We start from the raw sequence: 20,721 nt of genomic DNA on the forward strand, positions 1-20,721 counted from the left end.
GGCACAGAAGTATGTGAGAGTGGTACAAGAAATGTAGGAAAGGTGCAGAAGTGAGATGTGTTGTAGGAATGACAGAAGAGTTCAAGGTGGAGGTGGGACTGCATCAAGGATCAGCTTGGAGCCCTTTCTTGTTTGGTATGGTGATGGACAAGCTGACAGATGAGGTCAGACAAGAATCTCCATGGAGCATGATGTTTGCAGATGGCATTTTAATCTGTAGTGAGAGTAGGGAGCAAGTGGAGGGAGAGGTGGAGGTATGCCCAGGAAAGGAGAGGAATGAAGATTAGCCGAAAGAAGTCAAAGTACCTGTGTGTGAATGAGAGGGAACCAAGTGGAATGGTGAGGCTACAGGGAGTAGAGATCCAGAAAGTAGAGGATTTTAAGTACTTAGGGTCAGCTGTCCAGAGCAACGGAGAATGTTGGAGGTAAAGAAGCGCGTCCAAGTAGGGTGGAATGGGTGGAGAAAAGTGTCAGGGGTGATGTGTGATAAGAGTATCAGCAAAAATGAAAGGAAAGGTGTACAAGACAGTGGTGAGACCAGCGATGCTGTAATGTTTAGAGACAGTGGCACTGGGGAAAATACAGAAGGCACAGCTGGAGGTGGCAGATATGAAGATGCTGTGGTTCTCTTTGGGAGTGACTCGGTTGGATAAGATCAAGAACGAGTGCATCAGAGGGAAAGCGCATGTTAGGTGTTTCGGCGATAAAGCCAGAGAGGCCAGACTGAGATGGTTTGGACATGTACAGAGGAGGGATAGTGACTATAATGGTATATCGCTGTGTGGGGTGGTGGCTGCTCTGAGTACAACATGAAGACCCTGCAGCGCATAGTGAACACTGCTAGTAAGATCATCGGGGCTCCACTCCCCTCCCTGAAGGACATTTACGCCTCCCATCTCACCCGCAAGGCGACCGCGATTGTGTGTGATGTGAGTCACCCCGCTCTCGCTTTGTTTGAACTTCTGCCCTCTGGGAAGAGGTACAGATGCCTGCGCTCCCGCACCACCAGACTCAAAACCAGCTTCATACTCCAAGCTGTCAGGATCCTGAATTCCCTACCTCCTCTGTTAGGGTTTATAAACTATCTTGATCGTATGATTATGTTGGGATGTAGACTAGAATGATGAACTTTGTTTGAACCTTTTACCTTCCCGTGATTCTGAACAGTTGAACCATTCAGTTGTTGAAGCTCTCCAGGTGGTGTGGAGGCGTCCTTGTTTTGCTCCACTAGAATTTATGTCCACGGCCTCGTGGAGAGATAGACTGGGACCCTCCCAAGTGGTTAATCATTTGTTGAGGTGCCCACTACACATGTCAAATGTCACCCCCACCTTGGCTGACTCTCACCCCCACCCTTCTTCTCTCAATAAAGACTCTCTTGCATGACTTCAACGGCAGACTTTGTTCGGACATTGCTGTATCTACAGTACCGAACAGATTCTCCACTTGCAAGTGTTCAAAAGGCATACTGTCTCTCTGTTTGGTTCTTGCAAAATAAGTTAGAGTTAGAACATCCCTAACATTTTGGTGCCGTGACCCGGATCCCACATACCCGTTGCTGACTGACTGAGGACGACGTGCTGCTTTCCGTCGACGGGCCAGCGTCTATTAGGTGGACCTGGTTAAGAAAGTCCTGGGGAGTGAATTCTTCGCTGGGCCAGCATCTTAGGTCTGCCTTCGTCTGACAGCGGCGGATTGACGGGATCCGGCAGTGCAACGAACCAGGGGACAAGTAAGTTAAAGCCCTAAAATTGTGTGAAGTGCACGGTATATAGCTTGGGTTTAAGTCCCAGTGGAAGGAACAGACTAAGGAAAACAGAGCTTCCTTTTCATTCATTGAAGAGGTGCGTAGATTCTTCTTTGTCTGTTCTTCCAAGCTACAGGATCTGGCTTGGGTCCAAGACCCAGTGGAGGGAACGGGTTAAAAGAGACAGAGGTTCTTTTTCTTAATTGGAGAAGGGCGTAGATTCTTTTTTGTCCGTTTTTTTTCTAGCTGTTTGGAAGGGTTTTTGCACCCATCCGGGATAGGCCTAAAAGTTAAAAAGCGCTAAGTTGTGTGGTTGAGTGTGTGACTGGTAGGATAATTTGACTAAGAGGCAATTGTTGTTGAACGGTCAATTTAAACCTGCATTGAGGATCCTCAAAGAAATAATTTTTATTTTATATAAATCTTGAAAAACCAAGTTAAGATGGGTAATAAAAACGGTAAATCTCTAGCTCTTGAAGGAGATGAGAAGTACATGGCGAGTAGATTTCTTAATTGTATGCAATACATGCCAAAGTGGAAGAAAAAGTATGGAGTAGAAGGGAAGTTGAAAGTTGAAGTGTGGAAAATAGTGGTTGATGCTTTGGAGGAGAGTGTGGCTAGGAAGAAAAAAGGACCAAAAAGGAAAGAAAAGAGGGAGAATTGCAATGTGCTAGAGTGTGGTTGAAAGCTTCACAAGAGAGAAGAGAACAAATTCAAAAGACAAAAAATATAAAGGTGAAAAGTGATGAGGCCGCAAGTATGTTTGTCAGGCCGGAAGACAATGAGGCTACAGTGCCCAGGCGCGCTGTCTCAGCCGCAGCTCAAGCAGAGGAGCAAGAAGAGCTTTCCGCTCCTGTGCAAAACTTGTATCCAAGTTTAACAGACCTGCACCCTCCCCCATACAATAGCAAAAAAGGTCAGGGTCACGTAATTAGAAGTCCTGTGCAAACAAGAACTATGACCAATGCTGCTAGATTTTCTCAAACTTTAGAAAATGTTGATGTGTGCCCAATGATACAGGTGCCAAACCCTATTGTAGGGGAAGGCTACCCTCTACATACATATGTTTTTCGGCCATGGACTTTGGAAGAGGCAAGAAAAGCAGTTGAAGGGGTTACCCCTGTTGCAGAAGACCCAGATAAATGGGCAGAAGACATGGCTGGAATCATACATTCCTATAGACTGAATGGGCATGAGGCAGGAGAAGCTGCAATGTCTTCTTTGGGAAAAGACTGGGCCAAGGTTAGAGGAAATTATACAGGTAGAAATAACCAAGGACCTTTCCCCTATCCTGTTGAGGGAAATCAGTTGAGAGGGGAGTATATAGCACAATGGAATGATCTTGTGCAAAGAGTGCGAAATATATTTCAAAGACGAGCAAATTATGGTCATTTAGCAGGAATAAAACAGAAGCCTGGGGAAGATACTGATGATTTTCGCTTGAGATTTGAAAAAGAATTTAGGGTGCATAGTGGCATCCCATTTAATGATGCAGCTGAGAGTGCTTATCAGCAACAGTTTAAAAATGCACTCCTCACTGGTTTCCGTCCTGAAATTGGCAATTGGGTGAGGAAACACTTGGTGGAAGTGGACACTGCTAGCGTTACAACAACCATGCAGTGGGCCAGACATGCTGAAAAAGTGATCAAAAAAGGCAAAAGTTCTGATGTATTTCATCTCGACGATGATGATGAGGACCTAGATGAAGATAAAACAGTCTTCTTCCGAGGCTCCCAACAGGGCAGAGGAAGAGGTCAACAGGGTCGTAGGCCACCATACAATTCAAAACCCCCATCAGATTCTGAAAACTGTTGGAACTGTGGGAAACGAGGACACTTTGCAAGAGAGTGTCGTTATGCAAAACAAAACCAATCAAAGGGTGGAGGAAGGGGCAGAGGTAAAGCCAAATTCTCAGCATGACTAGATTCCTCCCCTTCGACCTCTTGTGATCCTACAGAGGAAGAAATAGTAGATGTCCATACAGCATGGGACATTTTGAGTACATTAAAAGAAAAACCACATGTTACCTTAAATGTTGGAGGAAGTGATGTAGAGTTTTTGTGTGATACCGGGGCTTGTAAAACCGTAATAAAAACTAAAGTCCCTAATCTAAAGGCCTCCCAAAATACTATTTGGGTGAAATCTGCTGATGGGCAGGTACACAAGGAGAGTATCTCCAACCCAGTTGAAGAAAGGGATGATGAAACTGGAAACATGGGTTCAGTCTCGATTGTCCTATCCCCAAAATGCCCCATAAACCTGCTGGGTCGAGATCTGATGACTAGATTGGGAATTGCAATAATTCCAGTAAAGGATGGCATGCGAGCATGTAGAGGGAGAGATGTTGATTTATACGCTGCACAAGCAGGTGAACAAATTTGCTGTTCGTATGACATCTCTGTTGAACAGAATCCCAAGCTACCAAACAGTTTACTGAGTGAAGCCCGAAAGCAATTGTCACAACCTGAATCAGAAATGTCTTGTAATCAATTACATGTCACCATGAATATTCTCACTGATCCACAAGATGAATATATTGAAAGTTTTCTCAGTGACACAGAAGTAACCTTAATAATCACTGCTCTGTACACTGATCCCAGGTCATTTGCAGCTGCTGCTGTGCTCCTGCCCGCTCCTAAAAAAGACAAATACAAGTTGTCGGCTGTACCCCACATTTCATTGTTTAAACCTCACAGTATAACATGGGCAGATGTGGGTTGCCGAATTAAACTTGCCGAATCTATCACTGATTATGAGGACAAAGGTGATGGGTGGAGCTACAGTACCAGTTGTGACATGTGGAAGCAAACAGTGTGTGAAGTGGCTCATGGAAGGGCATGCGCTTATGCGCTTCCCTGACTAGCTAATGTTTGTTTGACTGAGATGGAGGAGAGGGAATTGGCTGAGCTTCCTGAAGAGCTATGGACAAAGGGCCCATCTGATGTAGGACTTTTAAAGTCCATTCCCCCAGTACAGATCAAACCAAGATCAGAGTGGCGTCCAAGAGTTAAGCAATATCCTTTAAAACAGGAGGCAATGAATGGGATTGCCCCTGTCATAAATGATCTTTTGTCAGGAGGGATTATTAGGAAGTGCTCAGATTCTCCTTGCAACACTCCTATTTTTCCAGTCCGAAAGGCCAACAAGATTGATTGGCGAATGATACAAGATTTACGAGCAGTAAATGAGGCAATACAAACAAGAGCACCTAATGTGCCTGACCCGCACACACTTCTGAACACTTTGAAACCTAACCAGAAGTTTTTCACAGTGATTGATCTTAGCAATGCATTTTTCTCAGTGCCAATCCACCCAGACTCACAGTTTTGGTTTGCGTTTACCTTTAAAGGACAAAGTTATACGTACACCAGATTGCCGCAGGGATTTGCTGATAGTCCAACTATTTTCACTCAAGCTATCATGGCATGTTTGGCTGATTTTCAAATTTCAAACAAAAGCCAACTTCTAGTCTATGTAGATGATCTCTTGATAGCCTCTGAAACTGAAGCTGCTTGCAAGGAAGACTCCTTAGCTTTGTTACACTAACTCTGTAAAGCAGGGAATAAAGTAAGCAAAAATAAACTACAATGGGTCAAACAGGAGGTGAACTATTTAGGTCACACGTTGTCAGCTGCTGGAAGACAGATACAAAAAACCAGAAAACAAATCCTTGCAGATGCACCAAAACCTGAGACAAAAAAACAAATGATGTCATTTTTGGGGCTCTGCAATTACTGCAGAGCATGGATCCCACATTATGCAGAAAAGACGCAACCATTGCTGAATATTGTGCGTGGAGTCCCCATGGCAATGACAGAAAAAATAATATGGACACCAGTAGCGGAGGATGCTTTTGTAGTACTGAAACAGGCTTTGATGGAAACTACAACCCTTATCTTACCAGACTACAATAAAACGTTTGTGCAAACGGTAGACTGCAGGAATGGTTTTATGACCTCAGTGTTGCTGCAGAGTCATGGCAGTAAACTAAGACCAATTGCATTTTATTCAAAAAAATTGGATCCAGTGGCTCAATCGTTACCAGACTGTGTCCAAGCAGTATGCGCAGCAGCGCTTGCAGTGACACTATCCGCAGATGTGGTCCTTTTCCACAAAATGGACTTGTTGGTTCCACATGCTGTAGATGTGTTGCTACTGCAAAGCAAAATGAACTTTTTGTCACCCGCCAGACACCTATCCTACACTGCTACACTTCTGTCACAACCGCATATTATGATAAAAAGGTGCACAGTCCTAAATCCAGCAACATTGATCCCGTTGCCAGAGGATGGAACCCCACATAATTGTTTAGATGCTACAGAACATCTACAGCTACCTAGACAAGATTTAAGTGACACTCCACTTGATAAAGGGGAAAAGTGGTTTGTGGATGGATCATGTTCAAAGGATCCTAAAGGGAACAATCAAAGTGGTTATGCAATTGTGAAGTTGCCAAACCGGATTATTGAAGCAGAGAAGCTTCCATGCAATCGGTCAGCGCAAGCTGCTGAGCTGATTGCACTGACAAGAGTTTGTCAATTAGCAAGAGATAAGGAAGTCACTGTATACACAGACAGTCAGTATGCGTTTTCTACTCTGTTCTATTTTGCAAAACAATGGGAGCGCAGGGGGATGACAACATCAACCGGTAAGCCGGTTACCCATGCCTCCTTGTTGAAAGACTTGTTGCAGGCCATCCGTTTACCTGCTAAACTTGCTGTGTGTAAATGTGCTGCTCACACCACAGGCACAGATGAAGTCTCAAATGGAAACAGATTTGCAGACAAAATCGCTAAGGAAGCAGCAGCAGGGAAACATGGCCATGAAATTTTTTTAATAGATTCAGAGGACACCCAACTCATAGATAAAACTATACTGACAGACATGCAGGGCAATGCTCCAATGGTGGAAAAACGAATGTGGGCGACAAAAGGTGCAGTTGTGGATACAGATAATATCCACCGCATCAATGACAAACCTGTTTTACCAAAATCACTTTTTAAGGCAGCAGCAATTGCGACACATGGGCCTTGCCATGTGTCGACAGGAGGGATGAGGTCCATCATACATCAACAATTCACTACCTTTGGTTTAGATGCTTACTTAAAATTTTTTTGTAAAGCATGTCCTGTTTGTGTGAAACATAATCCACAAGGAAACATGAGACCTAAGAGAGGCTCCTTTCCAAAACCGTCTTACCCATTCCAAATCATGCACATGGATTTTATTGAACTCACACAAAGTGGACCTCACAAATACTGCCTAGTGATGATTGATGCATTTTCCAAATGGGTTGAAATAGTTCCATCTAAACGAGCAGATGCCTTAACAGTGGCAAAAGCCATTTGCAAAACCGTCATACCGGTTCATGGCATCCCACAGATCATTTACAGTGACAATGGTCCACACTGTGAACCAAGTTGTACAAAACATGGCTGTACACCTTGGGATAACGTTAAAAAACCACTGTGCTTGGCACCCATCCAGTGCAGGCCTGGTTGAACGAGCAAATGCTACTATCAAAAGCAGGTTGAAAAAATGCATGGAATCAACAGGCAGAGCCTGGCCAGAGTGCCTAGACTTGGTGAAACTCTATATGAGAATCACCCCCAATTCAGAAGGGCTAACGCCTTTTCAAATTATACATGGGAGACCATATAAACTACCTGTGTTCCCTGCAGATTTGCAAAAAGCAGATGAAGAACAGACCTTGGCAGATTACATGATCAGAACACTCAAAATGAAAGATGTGTTAAATGCAAATTTACTGCCGCCTGGTCTTCTCTCCCCACAGGTTGATAACCTCATTAAGCCAGGAGACTGGGTCTACATCAAGGTCATCAAAAGAAAGAACTGGGCCAGCCCGCGGTGGGAGGGACCATTCCAAGTCTTGCTGACTACCCCCACTGCAGTAAAGATTGCTGAACGGCCCAGCTGGATTCACCTCAGCCACTGCAAGTTGCAGAGAGTGCTGGACCCCTCATTCGGAGTGGTGGGGAAGGCCGACTTCAAAGGAGTTTCATCGTTTAGGGTGGAACGTCTCAACGTCGGTGAAGAATTCAGCGATCCCCACTCCGCTAGGCGAGGAGATGTCCCGGTGTCTCTGCCATCCTAGTAGCAACGGAATTCCATATGCCAGGTGGATTCTATGCTGCGCTGTGGTTGGAGTGTGCTATGGTTTGTGGGCTCATCTGAATGGACCAATGGACAGTGTCATTCGTGGAAGAAGATGGTCACATGATGAGAATTTCGAGGACTGGTCATGGGACCCCAGAAACCCATACGAAACCAACGCTTGGTACCGATATGTGAAGTTCAGTGTGAGAGCACACACACAGGAGGGATGCTATGTGTGTTCCAAACTCCCTCCTTCCTCCACGCAAGTTCACTTGGAGGCCAGAGCAATGAATGTCACTGAAGCAAAATGTATGGCATCCATAGGAGGAATTGGATATCAACACCGTGCTGTCACAGTCAGTGATGCCGACCCTTTCCGCCCTGGACTCGCAGACGGTACCTGTGATCGGCTTTTCTGGACAAATCTCAATGTGACTGTTAAAGGACGAACATTGCCGCAAGTGGCCTACACAGAGAGACCAGCTGGAGTGAACTATACATGTTACATCCAAGGAAACAAGACCCACAAATGCATCAACGACGACTGCTCTCCAGGAGGAAACTGGATGGGAGCTTTGGACATCACCGCTGAGTGTCAGGATAAGAGAGCCATTTCAAGTGGTGAGGGATCTCCCACCGATATGGCTGCGCCATCTAACGGGACCTACTTCATACAGAATGGCTGGTGGCTTTGTGGTCACAAGGTTTATCCGATGCTGCCCGCCAACTGGACAGGAGTGTGTGCTCCAGTGTGGGTGACAGACCACACTTACAGGATAAAACACCATCAGCTGACGACAGCACACAACTCTTCTGGACGTCGACGCAGGGCTGTTGCAACCTTTGACCCTCATGACCCTGTCTGGGGTGCGAACGTGCCAGATGATCATAAAATATGGTCCGTCGGAGACAAAGTTGTTCATGCGCTTTTTCCTTGGATCGGAGTTGGAAAACAAGCACTCTACATCGAGACACTGAACTATCGTTTCCAATTGTTTGTGAATCTCTCGCTGCAGGTCAATGATGGTCAAAACAGAGAGATTGAGGCCATTAGGCTAATGGTCTTACAAAACAGGATGGTTCTGGACTTGATGACTGCAGCGCAAGGTGGTGTGTGCCACATTATTGGGACCTCCTGTTGCACATACATACCAGGGGAAAATGACACGCACATCAACGACGCCATGAATTCACTGAAGAACCTACAGCAGGCCATGTCAAAAGACAAAGTCCCACACCAATGGGATTTCTTTTCGTGGCTATTCTCTGGCAACTGGTGGCAACTGCTGTTGAAATTGGTGGCTCCTGTGCTTTTTGTGCTTGTGTTGATGTGCTTATTTACAACTTGTGTTATCCCGTGTTTGAAGTCTGTTGTATCAAGATTTTTGTCTTCTACCATAGCACAAGTGCAAATACAACATATCAGACATGTCAAATGTGATGACTATGACGGCTGAACAAACACGAGCAGTTTTTGTCTTGACTGTTGTTATTGATAACATTATGGTCGCCTAAGGCAGAGGGACCGTGTGAGACTTTTCCTGCATTATAACATCTTGCCGCAGGTTTTTCACTCACACACTAAAATTGATCTATGTAGATTGCGTAGATGATGTTTAGCCGAGCATGTTTTACAGAAACTTAATGATTTGACCATCGAAAATGCTTCGCAAGTGATGGGTACAATGATGGGCTGTTTCTGTGTTTTTATGTTATTGTTATTTTTCTTCATTATATTTTCCTACTTATGTTTTATTGATCGGGGTGAGCATAATCATATGATAAACAGGAGGGATATGTTAGGGTTTATAAACTATCTTGATCGTATGATTATGTTGGGATGTAGACTAGAATGATGAACTTTGTTTGAACCTTTTACCTTCCCGTGATTCTGAACAGTTGAACCATTCAGTTGTTGAAGCTCTCCAGGTGGTGTGGAGGCGTCCTTGTTTTGCTCCACTAGAATTTATGTCCACGGCCTCGTGGAGAGATAGACTGGGACCCTCCCAAGTGGTTAATCATTTGTTGAGGTGCCCACTACACATGTCAAATGTCACCCCCACCTTGGCTGACTCTCACCCCCACCCTTCTTCTCTCAATAAAGACTCTCTTGCATGACTTCAACGGCAGACTTTGTTCGGACATTGCTGTATCTACAGTACCGAACAGATTCTCCACTTGCAAGTGTTCAAAAGGCATACTGTCTCTCTGTTTGGTTCTTGCAAAATAAGTTAGAGTTAGAACATCCCTAACATCCTCCACCCTCGGCTGCATAACATCCTGTTCTTTTGCGCTATACTCTGGCTGTCTGCTATTAGCACGCTTGCTCCGTTTTGCTGCTCTTATTTGTCTATTTATTTATTTATTTGGGTTATTTGCTTATTACTTATTCATTGCTCTTGTCTGTTCGTTTTTACTCTTTGTGCTATTTGATTGTATGTGTTGTGTACTGTTGTCTAGTCACCGTGGGACGGTGGGAAACGTAATTTCGATCTCTTTGTGTGTCTTAACGTGAAGAAATTGACAATAAAGCAAACTTTGAACTTTGAATAAGGACGCTGAGGATAGGACCACCAGGCAGGAGGTCAAAAGGAAGACTAAAGAGGAGATTTATGGATGGAGTGAAAGAGGACATGAAGTTAATTGCGGTGAAAGAAAAGGATTCACAGGATAGGGTGAGATGGAAACACATGGTTCGCTGTGGCGACCCCTGATGGGAAAAGCCGAAAGGAAAAGAAGTAGAAAAGGTGAATTGTAGTTTCAGGATCAGAATTGCAAAAAAAAAACCACAATACTTCAATATTGAGAACTTTGGAGATTACGATTTTACTGGGATAAATATTGTGTAAGATTTTAAAATGAATTTCTTTATACTCTTATTTGAAATACAAAATTTAAAGGGCCACAACCACGCATTACTCCAATTTATATTGTCAAATTGTGAATTCCAAAAATATTTTCCTCTGGGAACAATTTAATTCTTACTTTGAAGCAGAGATTGAACATGGTTGTTGGTGCATTTCTTGTCAGTTAAGGGTGAGAAATCAGAGTGGTGAGTCGAGCCGCGCCGCTTTTTCGTGACGGCCGACTACGATGACTGAACCGGGTGGTGACGTCAGAACAGGAGACGCCTGTTACGCAAAAACGACCTTGCACGTGCAGTGAAATGGTTCACGTGACTTTCAGACAGCAGTAATTTGACTAGTCAAAACAACCAATTTCAATATGATTTCCTGATATCTGCGATGACGTCACAAGAACTTACGTTTGACTCATCATATTGCTAAAAGATTAAAGATAATTCATTCATTCATTTTCTGAACCGCTTAGTCCCCACGGGGGTCGCGGGCGTGCTGGAGCTTATCCCAGCCGTCATCGGGCAGTAGGCGGGGGACACCCTGAACTGGTTGCCAACCAATCGCAGGGCACACAGAGACGAACTACCATTCACACTCGCACTCACACCTAGGGACAATTTGGAGTGCTCAATCGGCCTATCAAGCATGTTTTTGGGATGTGGGAGGAAACCGGAGTGCCCGGAGAAAACCCACGCGGACACGGGGAGAACATGCAAACTCCACACAGGGAGGGCCAAAGGTGGAATCGAACCCGCACCCTCCTAACTGAGGCGGACGAGCTACCCACTGCTCCACCGAGACGCCCAGATTAAAGATAATGTGAATGGTAAATATCTACAAATTATGTTCGTGAATGGCATAATTGAAGTCATTTGTCTGAGGCAGATATGTAAAATTTAAACTGGGTAGGACGAATTAAGTTTGTTCTTTTTTGACATCTTTTTAACAATGTTAAATAACGAATGCTTTTGTAGTTATATATCTACAGTCCTGTTAGTTTTTCATAATAATTCACATTCCTGAAGACTAAATCAGCGATCCCCAACCTTTTGAGCAGCACGGACCAGATTGTTGTCAATATTTTTCCACACCGGTGTTTGATGACATCACGATTTTTGTGACAAAAACTTCTGAAATCAATTATAGAAAGAAAAAAATCAAAAGTCGAAAGCATCAATAAATGAAATCTTCAGACTGCACAATGTTTTTAGAAGTTTTCTATGCAAAAATCGTCCGTGTTTGAACAACAAATCCAACCATCCATTATCTGTGCCGCTTATCTCCACGGGGGTCATGGGCGTGCTGGAGCCTATCCCAGCTATCATCGGGCAGTAGGCGGGTGACAATCGCAGGGCACACAAAAACGAACAACCATCCGCACTCGCACTCACACCTGGGGGCAATTTGGAGTGCTCAATTGGCCTACCAACCATGTTTTAGGGATGTAGGAGGAAACCGGATTGCCCAGAGAAAACTCACACGGACACGGGGAGAACATGCAAACTTCACACAGGGAATCAAACCCGCACCCTCCGAACTGTGAGGCAGATGTGCTAACCAGCACCCCACCGAACCGCCCTAGAACAACAATCCCATTTCCGCAAAACAGCCTACCCATAATCTTAAACGTCACTGTCTTCAGCCAATCATATAGCACGACGTCTCAAAAGGGTAAGGGAGCTCTGAACACAGAGTGGATGTGGTGCCGGCTTTTAAGGTGTGGCGGATAAATTCAACAAAATAAAATGATACGACCGGCATAAAAACAATGGTATTGTGGTGACAAAGAAAAGGAGATGGTGTGCGGCAAAAAAACTACTGAACATACTTGTAAAACGAGGAATAGAAAGACACATCACATGCGCATCACGGTCCCAACACACCCTTCAACTCTTAGTTCCATGGTGGAACTCTGTATGCAAACACCTATGCAACTTTACTCGCAGCGTCCTCATAACATCGGGCCAACAACATACGTAACATGAGTAATGTTATGTTTTGTTTACATCACAAGGTGTAGGAGAATCCGGTCCATTTTTCAAAATAAGATAGTTCAGATTCAGATAAATAAAATGGAAGTAATGCAAGTTACTTGTACTTTCTTAAGCGACCTGGTACCAAATGATCCACGGACCGGGACTGGTACGCAGCCCTGGGGTTGGAGACTGCTGCTCTAAATGACAAGACAGATCAGACAAAATCTACAAGTACAGCAAATATGGACAGGTAGATGTGCGGGAAAACAAGCAGGACAGCGGCCATCCCTCCGGGACTGAGTTTTGACACCTCTGATGAAGATCAAAAGAGGCATCAACATTTAATTATTCGCACAGATATCAGCATGAACATTTGTATTTTTGCTGATTTGAGACACAGAAACACTCGACATAATAGTCCAAGGAACTTTCAGGTCATAAGACCCTATACAGGTGGATCTGTCGCAGATTCTCTGGGTCGCCGTCTTTACCCACGTATACATGGTAGTCCAAAGGAAGCTCCTCCACCCAGCCTGCCGGCAGTGCCTCCTGATGGGCAAAATGAGGACGCACAGAATAAAAGAAATCAATGCTGCCCGGGTCTGTGGTCAATCGCTGAGCATCAGCCTTACCCGCAGAGGCTGGAGAGCGTCGTGCAGGCTGGGCACTGTCACCAGCAGAGAACCTTGTTTCCGCAACGTCCGTATGATGAACCTCCAGGCCCTGAACGGGAGGGGCCGAGTCACACACTCAAGTTGCATGCCTTCGCTTTCAAGCAGTCACATTGGAAAGGTCTGCTCGTGACTCGGACAAACCGCAGCAAGTCAGACGATTGTCAACCTTGCACCCGTGTTGTGTGCGTTTGCGTTTGAACTCTTGTGTGTTAATCGCGTGCGTGATGATATTGTGTGGGTGCGTGCATGCGTGAGCCCACCCTGACCTGACTTGCTGGTCGGGCTCCAGGAAATACTCAAAGACGTTGTTCATGACCACAATGTCGGCGGTCCGCAGCAGAGCTTCCTGCGTGCACACGTCAGCATGGACAACCTGCGGCAGAAAACGCTTCACCAATAACTACAAATGAGGCATCAAACAATCTCTGAATACTTGAAACTTGCCATCGACGAATGAAAAACATTCCACAAACGACAGTGGCAAAAAAAAAAACAAATTCAACACATTCTGTAATTCTGAGAACCAGAATACATTCAAAGAGCAAAAAAAACAACATATAAAGCACCCCAGATTTACTGCCCATTAAACATTCCAAATATATATTTGAAAAAAAAAATCCCAAAAGACATATTAAACATAAAAGCAAATGTAGCACATTTGACTTTTTTTAAACATTCAATGAATATAAATATCACATGAATATCTTGAAATATCGCATGAACACAAGAAATATCATTCAGATTGTCAATAAACTGGCAATCTCACAAATACATGCGGGGAGCCATCCCATGTCTCAAATCCCAAGACCCCCTTTACCACACATCGGAGGCGGCCCCACCTGGACTCTGGCCTCCATCCCGTACTTGAGAACCATCTTGTTCTGCAGTTGAACAAACTCCTCGTCGAGCTCCACGCCAACAAGCCGGGATGCCGCGCTGTACACAAAACCCTGAACGACACAAAAGGTATGGGCGTATAGGGGCAGCAAAGACAAAGTGAGGGCAAATGTGGGATGCCAGAATGGTGTGAGAAAGGCCTGAAGTGACACAAGCGTGAAACGGGCATGGATGTCTGTCGAAAAGGATGACCAAGAGAGGCCTACGCTACGTCGCTAGGGAAGTGCCAAGTCAGCACTGCGGTGTATGTGTGTTGCAACAATCTCACCCCATAGAGCACGGCACCCAGCCGCGAGCCAACGTCCACCAGCATGCGGCCACTCAGGTCCGGCAGCACATTTTGGAACAAGAAAAGCAGCTCGCACATGGAGAACGAGTGCGACACAAAGTCTGTTGGCGCACACAGCAGATAAACGTGGGTTAGTGGTGCGCCGTGATTCGGCGGTGGTGGCTTCACGCACCAAGGGGCGCCGTGCTGTGGGATCCGCACTTGAGACAGTAGCATCGACTCATCCGTCCCGCCTCGCACAGGGCGTCCACATGATTGTCGCTGTACAGGAAGGCATCAACGTGGATGGACAGACGCGAGTGGCACTGCATCTGCCAGGTACAAACGCACATTCACTAACAACATACGCCGCATAGGCCAGCGTGAAAGGGGCTACATGAAAGCCATGTGTGCTTGTGGAACCTTGTGGAGGGCGTTGGCTTCAGACGGCAGCATGGCATCCAGTGGTAGGCTCTCTCTGATGTCATCAGCGATGCACCTCAGGATGACTTGATTGTTGTCCACCAGGAGCTCATCCAGCTCATCTACGCAAGGAGAGACAATCAAGATGGCGGAGTGAGTGAGTGAGTCCTGAGCAGGGCCTGATACACAGTTAGAATTTCACGTCCAACTTTGTTTTGATGAACCAGCAACCAACCCAGAAGGCAACGGGAGTGATTTTCGAACTTTTTGGGAAAAACTTTCAAAGTCTTGGAGTCCTTTTTTGTTGAGCTTGCTTTACGAATCACTGTAGAGCTGGCTAACCACAAGAATGCTAACACCCGCGACCACGAGTATGGCAGCCTGACATCAGCTGAAGTCAGTGGTGGAAAGGAAAGTGAGGAAATGCAACAAACCCGTGACTGGTCTGATGACAAAACTCCCGTCAACAGCCCCATGAAGAAGACGGTAAAGAAGAGAAGGGCGAAAGAAAGAGATGACAATTCGAATAGCTTCGACCTAGCTATTCAGTCACTTATGCAAAGATTTGATGGGCTTGATGGAAAATTGGAAAAAATTGAGGGGCGGGTGAACAACATGCAAGAAACATTGAAAAGGTTTGATTTCTGTTAGAGATGTTCCCACTCTAACTTATTTTACAAGAACCACACGGGAGACAGTTTGCCCTTTAACCACTTGCAAGTGGAGAGTTTGTTCGTTACTGTAGGTACAGCAATGTTGGAACAAAGTCTGTCGTTAGGACAATTTGGAGTGCTCAATCAGCCTATCAAGCATGTTTTTGGGATGTGGGAGGAAACCGGAGTGCCCGGAGAAAACCCACGCGGACACGGGGAGAATATACAAAAATTCTGTCCCTCCAGCTTGATTACAAATGATATAAAATACAATCTTTTTTTCTATTGTCCCGATAAAACTTCCAACTTTAAGAATTGGAGAGTTGAACATTACAGACATAAAATATGATAACACTTGAATAGAACTATTAAAGGTCAAATATTCCTTGATGATAATAGAAAAGTCAAATACAAAATATTAGACAATCAAACAATACATACAAAACATTGGGAGTTTTTAAAATGGCCAATCGCACCCAAAGGGAAAGAAATGCAACTTAAGATCCTCAATAATTATTATCCATTGGCGGAAACTTTGAGGGGTAGATTTGGCTTTGAGGTTGATTTGGGTGAATTCTGTAAAGTAAACCCGGAAAGTTCAATAAAGTTGAAGTTCAATAAAAAAATCTGCAAACGCAAGGCATTGTGGGTAAACACGGTCGACCCCGCGGGTCCCGTCGACAGCCGAAGCTAGCAAATGCGGCAGAAGACGTCGCAGGGAAGCAACCGTACCTGAAGTTCGGATCCAGTCAAGCAACTTCGGCTGCTGAGAAGGTTCGACTCTACTCAAAAGATACCGTAGTTCACTTTGAGCTTCACGCAAATTCATCGTGGCTTCCACGCTTGCTATTTACAACACTTCCGGCTCCTTGCCGCGCCGCCGGTTGGTCCCATTGGCTTGTCGCCTCAAAATAATATGTTACGTCCAACGAGACCCGGATGCATTTTGAACCCAGTTTTTAAAGTTAAAGTCAAATTAAGGTCCCAATGATCATCGTCACACACACATCTGGGTGTGGTGAAATTTGTCCCCATCCCCATGTGATTTGGATCCATCCCCTGCCCTGGGGGAGAGAGAGGGGAGCAGTGAGCAGCAGCGGTGCCGCGCTCGGGAATCATTTAGTGATCTAACCCCCCAATTCCAACCCTTAATGCTGAGTGCCAAGCAGGGAGGCAATGGGTTCCATTTTTATAGTCTTTGGTATGACCCGGCCGGCCGGGGTTTGAATCCACAACCTTCCAGTCTCAGGGCGGACACTCTACTAGGCCACTGAGCTGTTCAAACGCTGTTTTAAATGTTATTTCATTTTTATTTTCTTATTTTTTATTTGAGCATTAAAGGTTCAACAATCAATTAGATGTTGATTTGATTAAAGAATTTGTCCTTAATGACTTGAGACACCAGGCCGTGAATGGCTTCGATGGTCGTCTTGCAGCTGGCCCGTGTGGTTTTGGCCAGCTTGTCCATCTGACGGACATGTTGAGTCACAAATAGGCAAAAATATTCATTGAAACTGAACTCAAACTTTATTGTTTTTTTTATGACAAGACGTCCCAAAACACATGAAGTTTGTCCCAAACACACATTTGCAAACCTTTTTTTTTTTTTTTTTTTTTCATCAAATGCGATGCGCTATTGTGAGTTGACGTGTTGCAGTTTTCATGGTGTCCTTGGGTTTGGCGGCGCTGTGGAACGGCGACATCGTCTCGAAACACAAGTCGAAGAAGACAAACGGAAACTCAAAGCGTCTGGCGGGCTCGAATTATTACCAATGGCTGTCAAATTTAGAACTTTGAATTTATAAGGCCAAGAAGTCTGTTGGTTTATCACGGTAAGTCGTTTGCCGTATTTTTTTCTTTTAACCAATACCTGTTTAACTTTGTAACAAAATAATAAGCGCGCATATTTACTATGTTTGTGCAAATGGTTTAAGTGCACATCGAAGGAGGAATTCCTTTCCAAATGTTAATACGTCAATCATCACTCGATATGTGCGTAATTGAGTGTGACATCACAACGTTGTCAACTTCCCCAGAAGCCTCAATGCACCGCAGCTCCCTTCACCATGACGTCATCAGCCAGACTGCTAGCCAAATGTGTGTCCAGTGGGGCAGTGTATCAGGTCAGATTTATAGCACGTTGCTTTCGTTACTCTTTAATTTGTAACTGGCAAGTTAATCTCAGTCACCTAAATCAGCAGTGGCTTTCAGGAAGAGCTACAATCCGCCGACTCATCGCAGAGCTCCGTCTTCTCCTCTCAGTTGCATGAAGCCGAACATCGAATCAAAATGCAGAAAGAGCTGGAGCAGGTTGACCAGCCCGCCCGTTGTGATTCATCACGCGGTGATGACCTCATTAGCCTCACTTTCTGGTTTGCAGCTGCAACTGGAGTTGGAGCTACTGACGGCGGACAAGAAGAATGCAGACGCCACGCACGTGTCCTACCTTGGTAAAGAACACGCATGCACGTTGATCGATTGGTGAGTTTGAGCTCAGAACTCTGTAACACAAATTTTACCTTCCTTGCCAGCTGCCAGGCTGCAGGCGCTGCAGACGTTCTGCACTCACCTGCAGGATGTCCTGAAGGACCACAAGCTCCTGGCCCACCAACTGAGCAGGCCGCTGGGAGGCGCCAACCTTCCTGTCCCGGCTCACCTGCGCCGGTAGCGTCCGACGCGCTTATACTCCTCACAGGAGCCGCTCAGATGTCTGTGTTTTGTCTACAGCGGGTCACGTTGTTATTGCTTCAGGTTTGTAGTGCAAGTGGTCCAAATGGCGATGGACTTTGTGGAGACTTGGGACGACAAGAGAAGTACTGTAAGCAGATGCATCGGGGCTGCCGCCAACCTGGATCAGCTGGTAGGACGTGTGGGTCTTTGGTCTGAACATAAAACTCATGCATGTGCCCTATTTATGTACATTATGTCAATAAAAACAAATTATGTTATAAAATACTTTGTTCATGAATTAAAATTTAAATTGTAATTTAGTTCTTATTCAACTGTAATAATAAGTTGAATTAAAAAACTTATTTTTGAGTAGTAATGATCTACTCAAATTTGCGCCTTTGCTCTACGCCTTTGTGTCAGAACACGTGCGTCTCGCAACTTTTGGGCCTCACCTCGCAGGAGGAGGCGTTGGCCGATCGGCTTTTTCGATGGAAGGACGCGTAACCAACCTCAACCGACGCTCGTCCTTCAGACTGCACCGGTCCGCTTCTGTCTTTTGTGACCACTTGTTTTTCTTTGGAATAAAAAGGACTGATTGGAAATCTTTGTTTTGGACCTCACTGATGCAGTTTCACTTTGTGTCCGCTAGAGGGCTCTCAAACATAGTAGGCAGGGGACATCTTGAACTGATTGCCACTCAATCGCAGGGCACACAGACCATCAACAATCCACACTCGCGCACATACCTAGGGGCAATTTGGATTGCTCAATCGGCTAACCAAGCATGTTTTGGGGATGTGGGAGGAAACCGGAGTGCCCGGAGAAAACCCACGCGGGCACGGGGAGAACATGCAAACTCCACACAGGGAACGCCGGATATAATCAAAGCCACACCCTCATAACTGTGAGGCGGACGTGCTAACCAGTGCCTTACCGTGCCACCCTTGGCCCTCAAACAGACGACAGTTAAATGTGAAAATAAAAACAGGTTTTGTCTTCAAACTTAATCGAAATTTCTTGATTACAGGTCTCTATTAGTGGTGACTCACTGGAAAATTGGGTGAAAGCTTCAGAAAATAAGGCTGATTGAATGATGCCTTCACGACATCACGGAAACGACATCTCTATTTTGGTCAGGTTGCTTTATATTGTTTTTAACATGACTATCAAATATCACACTTTAAGAAACATCAATCGAAAGATATGGATGAAGTTAAATCGTTAAAGTAAAGTTGTCACGTCTCGTCCCCAGCCGTTCCACTATGTGTCTGTTGTCATGGTTTCTGTCTGTGTGCTCGCCCCTCCCCTCCTGTGTGCCCATGATTGGTTTGATTGTTCTCACCTGCCTCTTGTTACCTGTTGTGTATATAAGTCCTCTCTGCCCCTTGCTCTTCGTCGGATCACTGTTGTCTTGTTGATGTCTTTTGGCTCACGTCTTTGTCGGTCAGTTCTGTTTCTTTTATCCAGTCTGTTGGTCAGTTCTGTTGTTGGTTTTGTTAGGAAGTTCGCTCGTTTTGTTGGTTTGTCCACTTGCGACAATCGGACGGACATTGAGGAGTATGCTGACTCTGTGACCTCTTACATCGCTAAGTGCATTGATGATGTGACCCTCACGAAGTACGTCGTCACTCGGGCTAACTGGAAGCCATGGCTGACAGGGGCTGTCCTCGGGCTGCTGAGGGCCAGGTACGAAGCCTACAGGGCTGGGGATGAAGCGGGCGTGAGATCAGCTAGGGCGAATCTGTCCTGGGGCATCAAAGATGCAAAAAAGGCGTTCTCTTCCAAGATTAATGCCCACTTCGAGGACAGCGGGGATGCTCGGGGCCTGTGGTGAGGCATTCAGACCATCACGGACTACAAGCCCGCGCCGCAGAGATGTGAAAGCGACGTCCCTCTGCTCAACGAACTGAACCGCTTCTTTGCTCGCTTCGACGCACAGAATGACACTTGCCCGCTGAAGACCCCTCCCCATCCGGACGAGCAGCCACTGTGCCTCTCTGCCGTTTGCGTGAGGAGGACGCTTGCTGCTATCAACACCCGTAAGGCGGCGGGCCCGGACACCATCCCGGGACGGGCGCTGAAGGACTGCGCTGAGGAGCTGATGGATGTCTTCACGGACATCTTTAACATTTCCCTGCGGCAGGCCGTCGTCCCGTCTTTCTTCAAGACTGCCACCATCATACCTGTGCCGAAAAATCCTGCTCCCTCCTGCTTCAATGACTACCGCCCTGTGGCACTGACCCCCATCGTCATGAAGTGCTTTGAGAGGCTTGTCTTGGCGCACGTCAGATCTGTTCTTCCCCCCCCATCGTGGACCCCTTCCAGTTTGCCTTCTGACCCAATCGGTCCTCTGAGGATGCCATCTGCTCTGCCCTCCACTCTGCCCTCACACACCTGGAGAAAAAGACTCGTATGTGAGATTGCTGTTTGTGGACTAT

The 20,721-nt window shown here is 45.6% G+C and overlaps 2 protein-coding genes across 5 annotated transcripts; one reads left to right on the forward strand and one right to left on the reverse strand.

The window, feature by feature from the left end:
• Window positions 1–12,969: 12,969 nt before the first annotated feature.
• Window positions 12,970–16,550, reverse strand: LOC147045644 (uncharacterized). Of its 2 annotated transcripts, none has more exons than XM_085931769.1 (8): window positions 16,346–16,548; window positions 14,961–15,082; window positions 14,731–14,869; window positions 14,538–14,659; window positions 14,212–14,322; window positions 13,639–13,745; window positions 13,331–13,421; window positions 12,970–13,247 (listed from the first exon to the last, which is right to left on the reverse strand). In XM_085931769.1, exons 1-8 carry the CDS (start codon window positions 16,440–16,442, stop codon window positions 13,134–13,136), a joined length of 903 nt encoding a protein of 300 aa, XP_085787895.1. In that variant the 5' UTR covers window positions 16,443–16,548; the 3' UTR covers window positions 12,970–13,133. The 2 variants fall into 2 exon arrangements, with proteins under 2 accessions (XP_085787895.1, XP_085787896.1); XM_085931770.1 differs by having other exon boundaries at window positions 12,976–13,231; window positions 13,377–13,421; window positions 16,346–16,550.
• haus2 (HAUS augmin like complex subunit 2) lies at window positions 16,259–18,885 on the forward strand. Of its 3 annotated transcripts, none has more exons than XM_085931772.1 (7): window positions 16,259–16,387; window positions 17,650–17,736; window positions 17,825–17,923; window positions 17,994–18,063; window positions 18,145–18,277; window positions 18,365–18,473; window positions 18,704–18,885. In XM_085931772.1, exons 2-7 carry the CDS (start codon window positions 17,680–17,682, stop codon window positions 18,785–18,787), a joined length of 552 nt encoding a protein of 183 aa, XP_085787898.1. In that variant the 5' UTR covers window positions 16,259–16,387; window positions 17,650–17,679; the 3' UTR covers window positions 18,788–18,885. The 3 variants fall into 3 exon arrangements, with proteins under 3 accessions (XP_085787898.1, XP_085787900.1, XP_085787899.1); XM_085931774.1 differs by having other exon boundaries at window positions 18,743–18,885; XM_085931773.1 differs by having other exon boundaries at window positions 16,275–17,445.
• The last annotated feature ends 1,836 nt before the right edge of the window (window positions 18,886–20,721 follow it).

Source organism: Syngnathus leptorhynchus, chromosome 15 (genome assembly GCF_054491065.1).
Source record: "Syngnathus leptorhynchus isolate UIUO chromosome 15, UIUO_Slep, whole genome shotgun sequence".
Classification (NCBI taxonomy): domain Eukaryota; kingdom Metazoa; phylum Chordata; class Actinopteri; order Syngnathiformes; family Syngnathidae; genus Syngnathus; species Syngnathus leptorhynchus.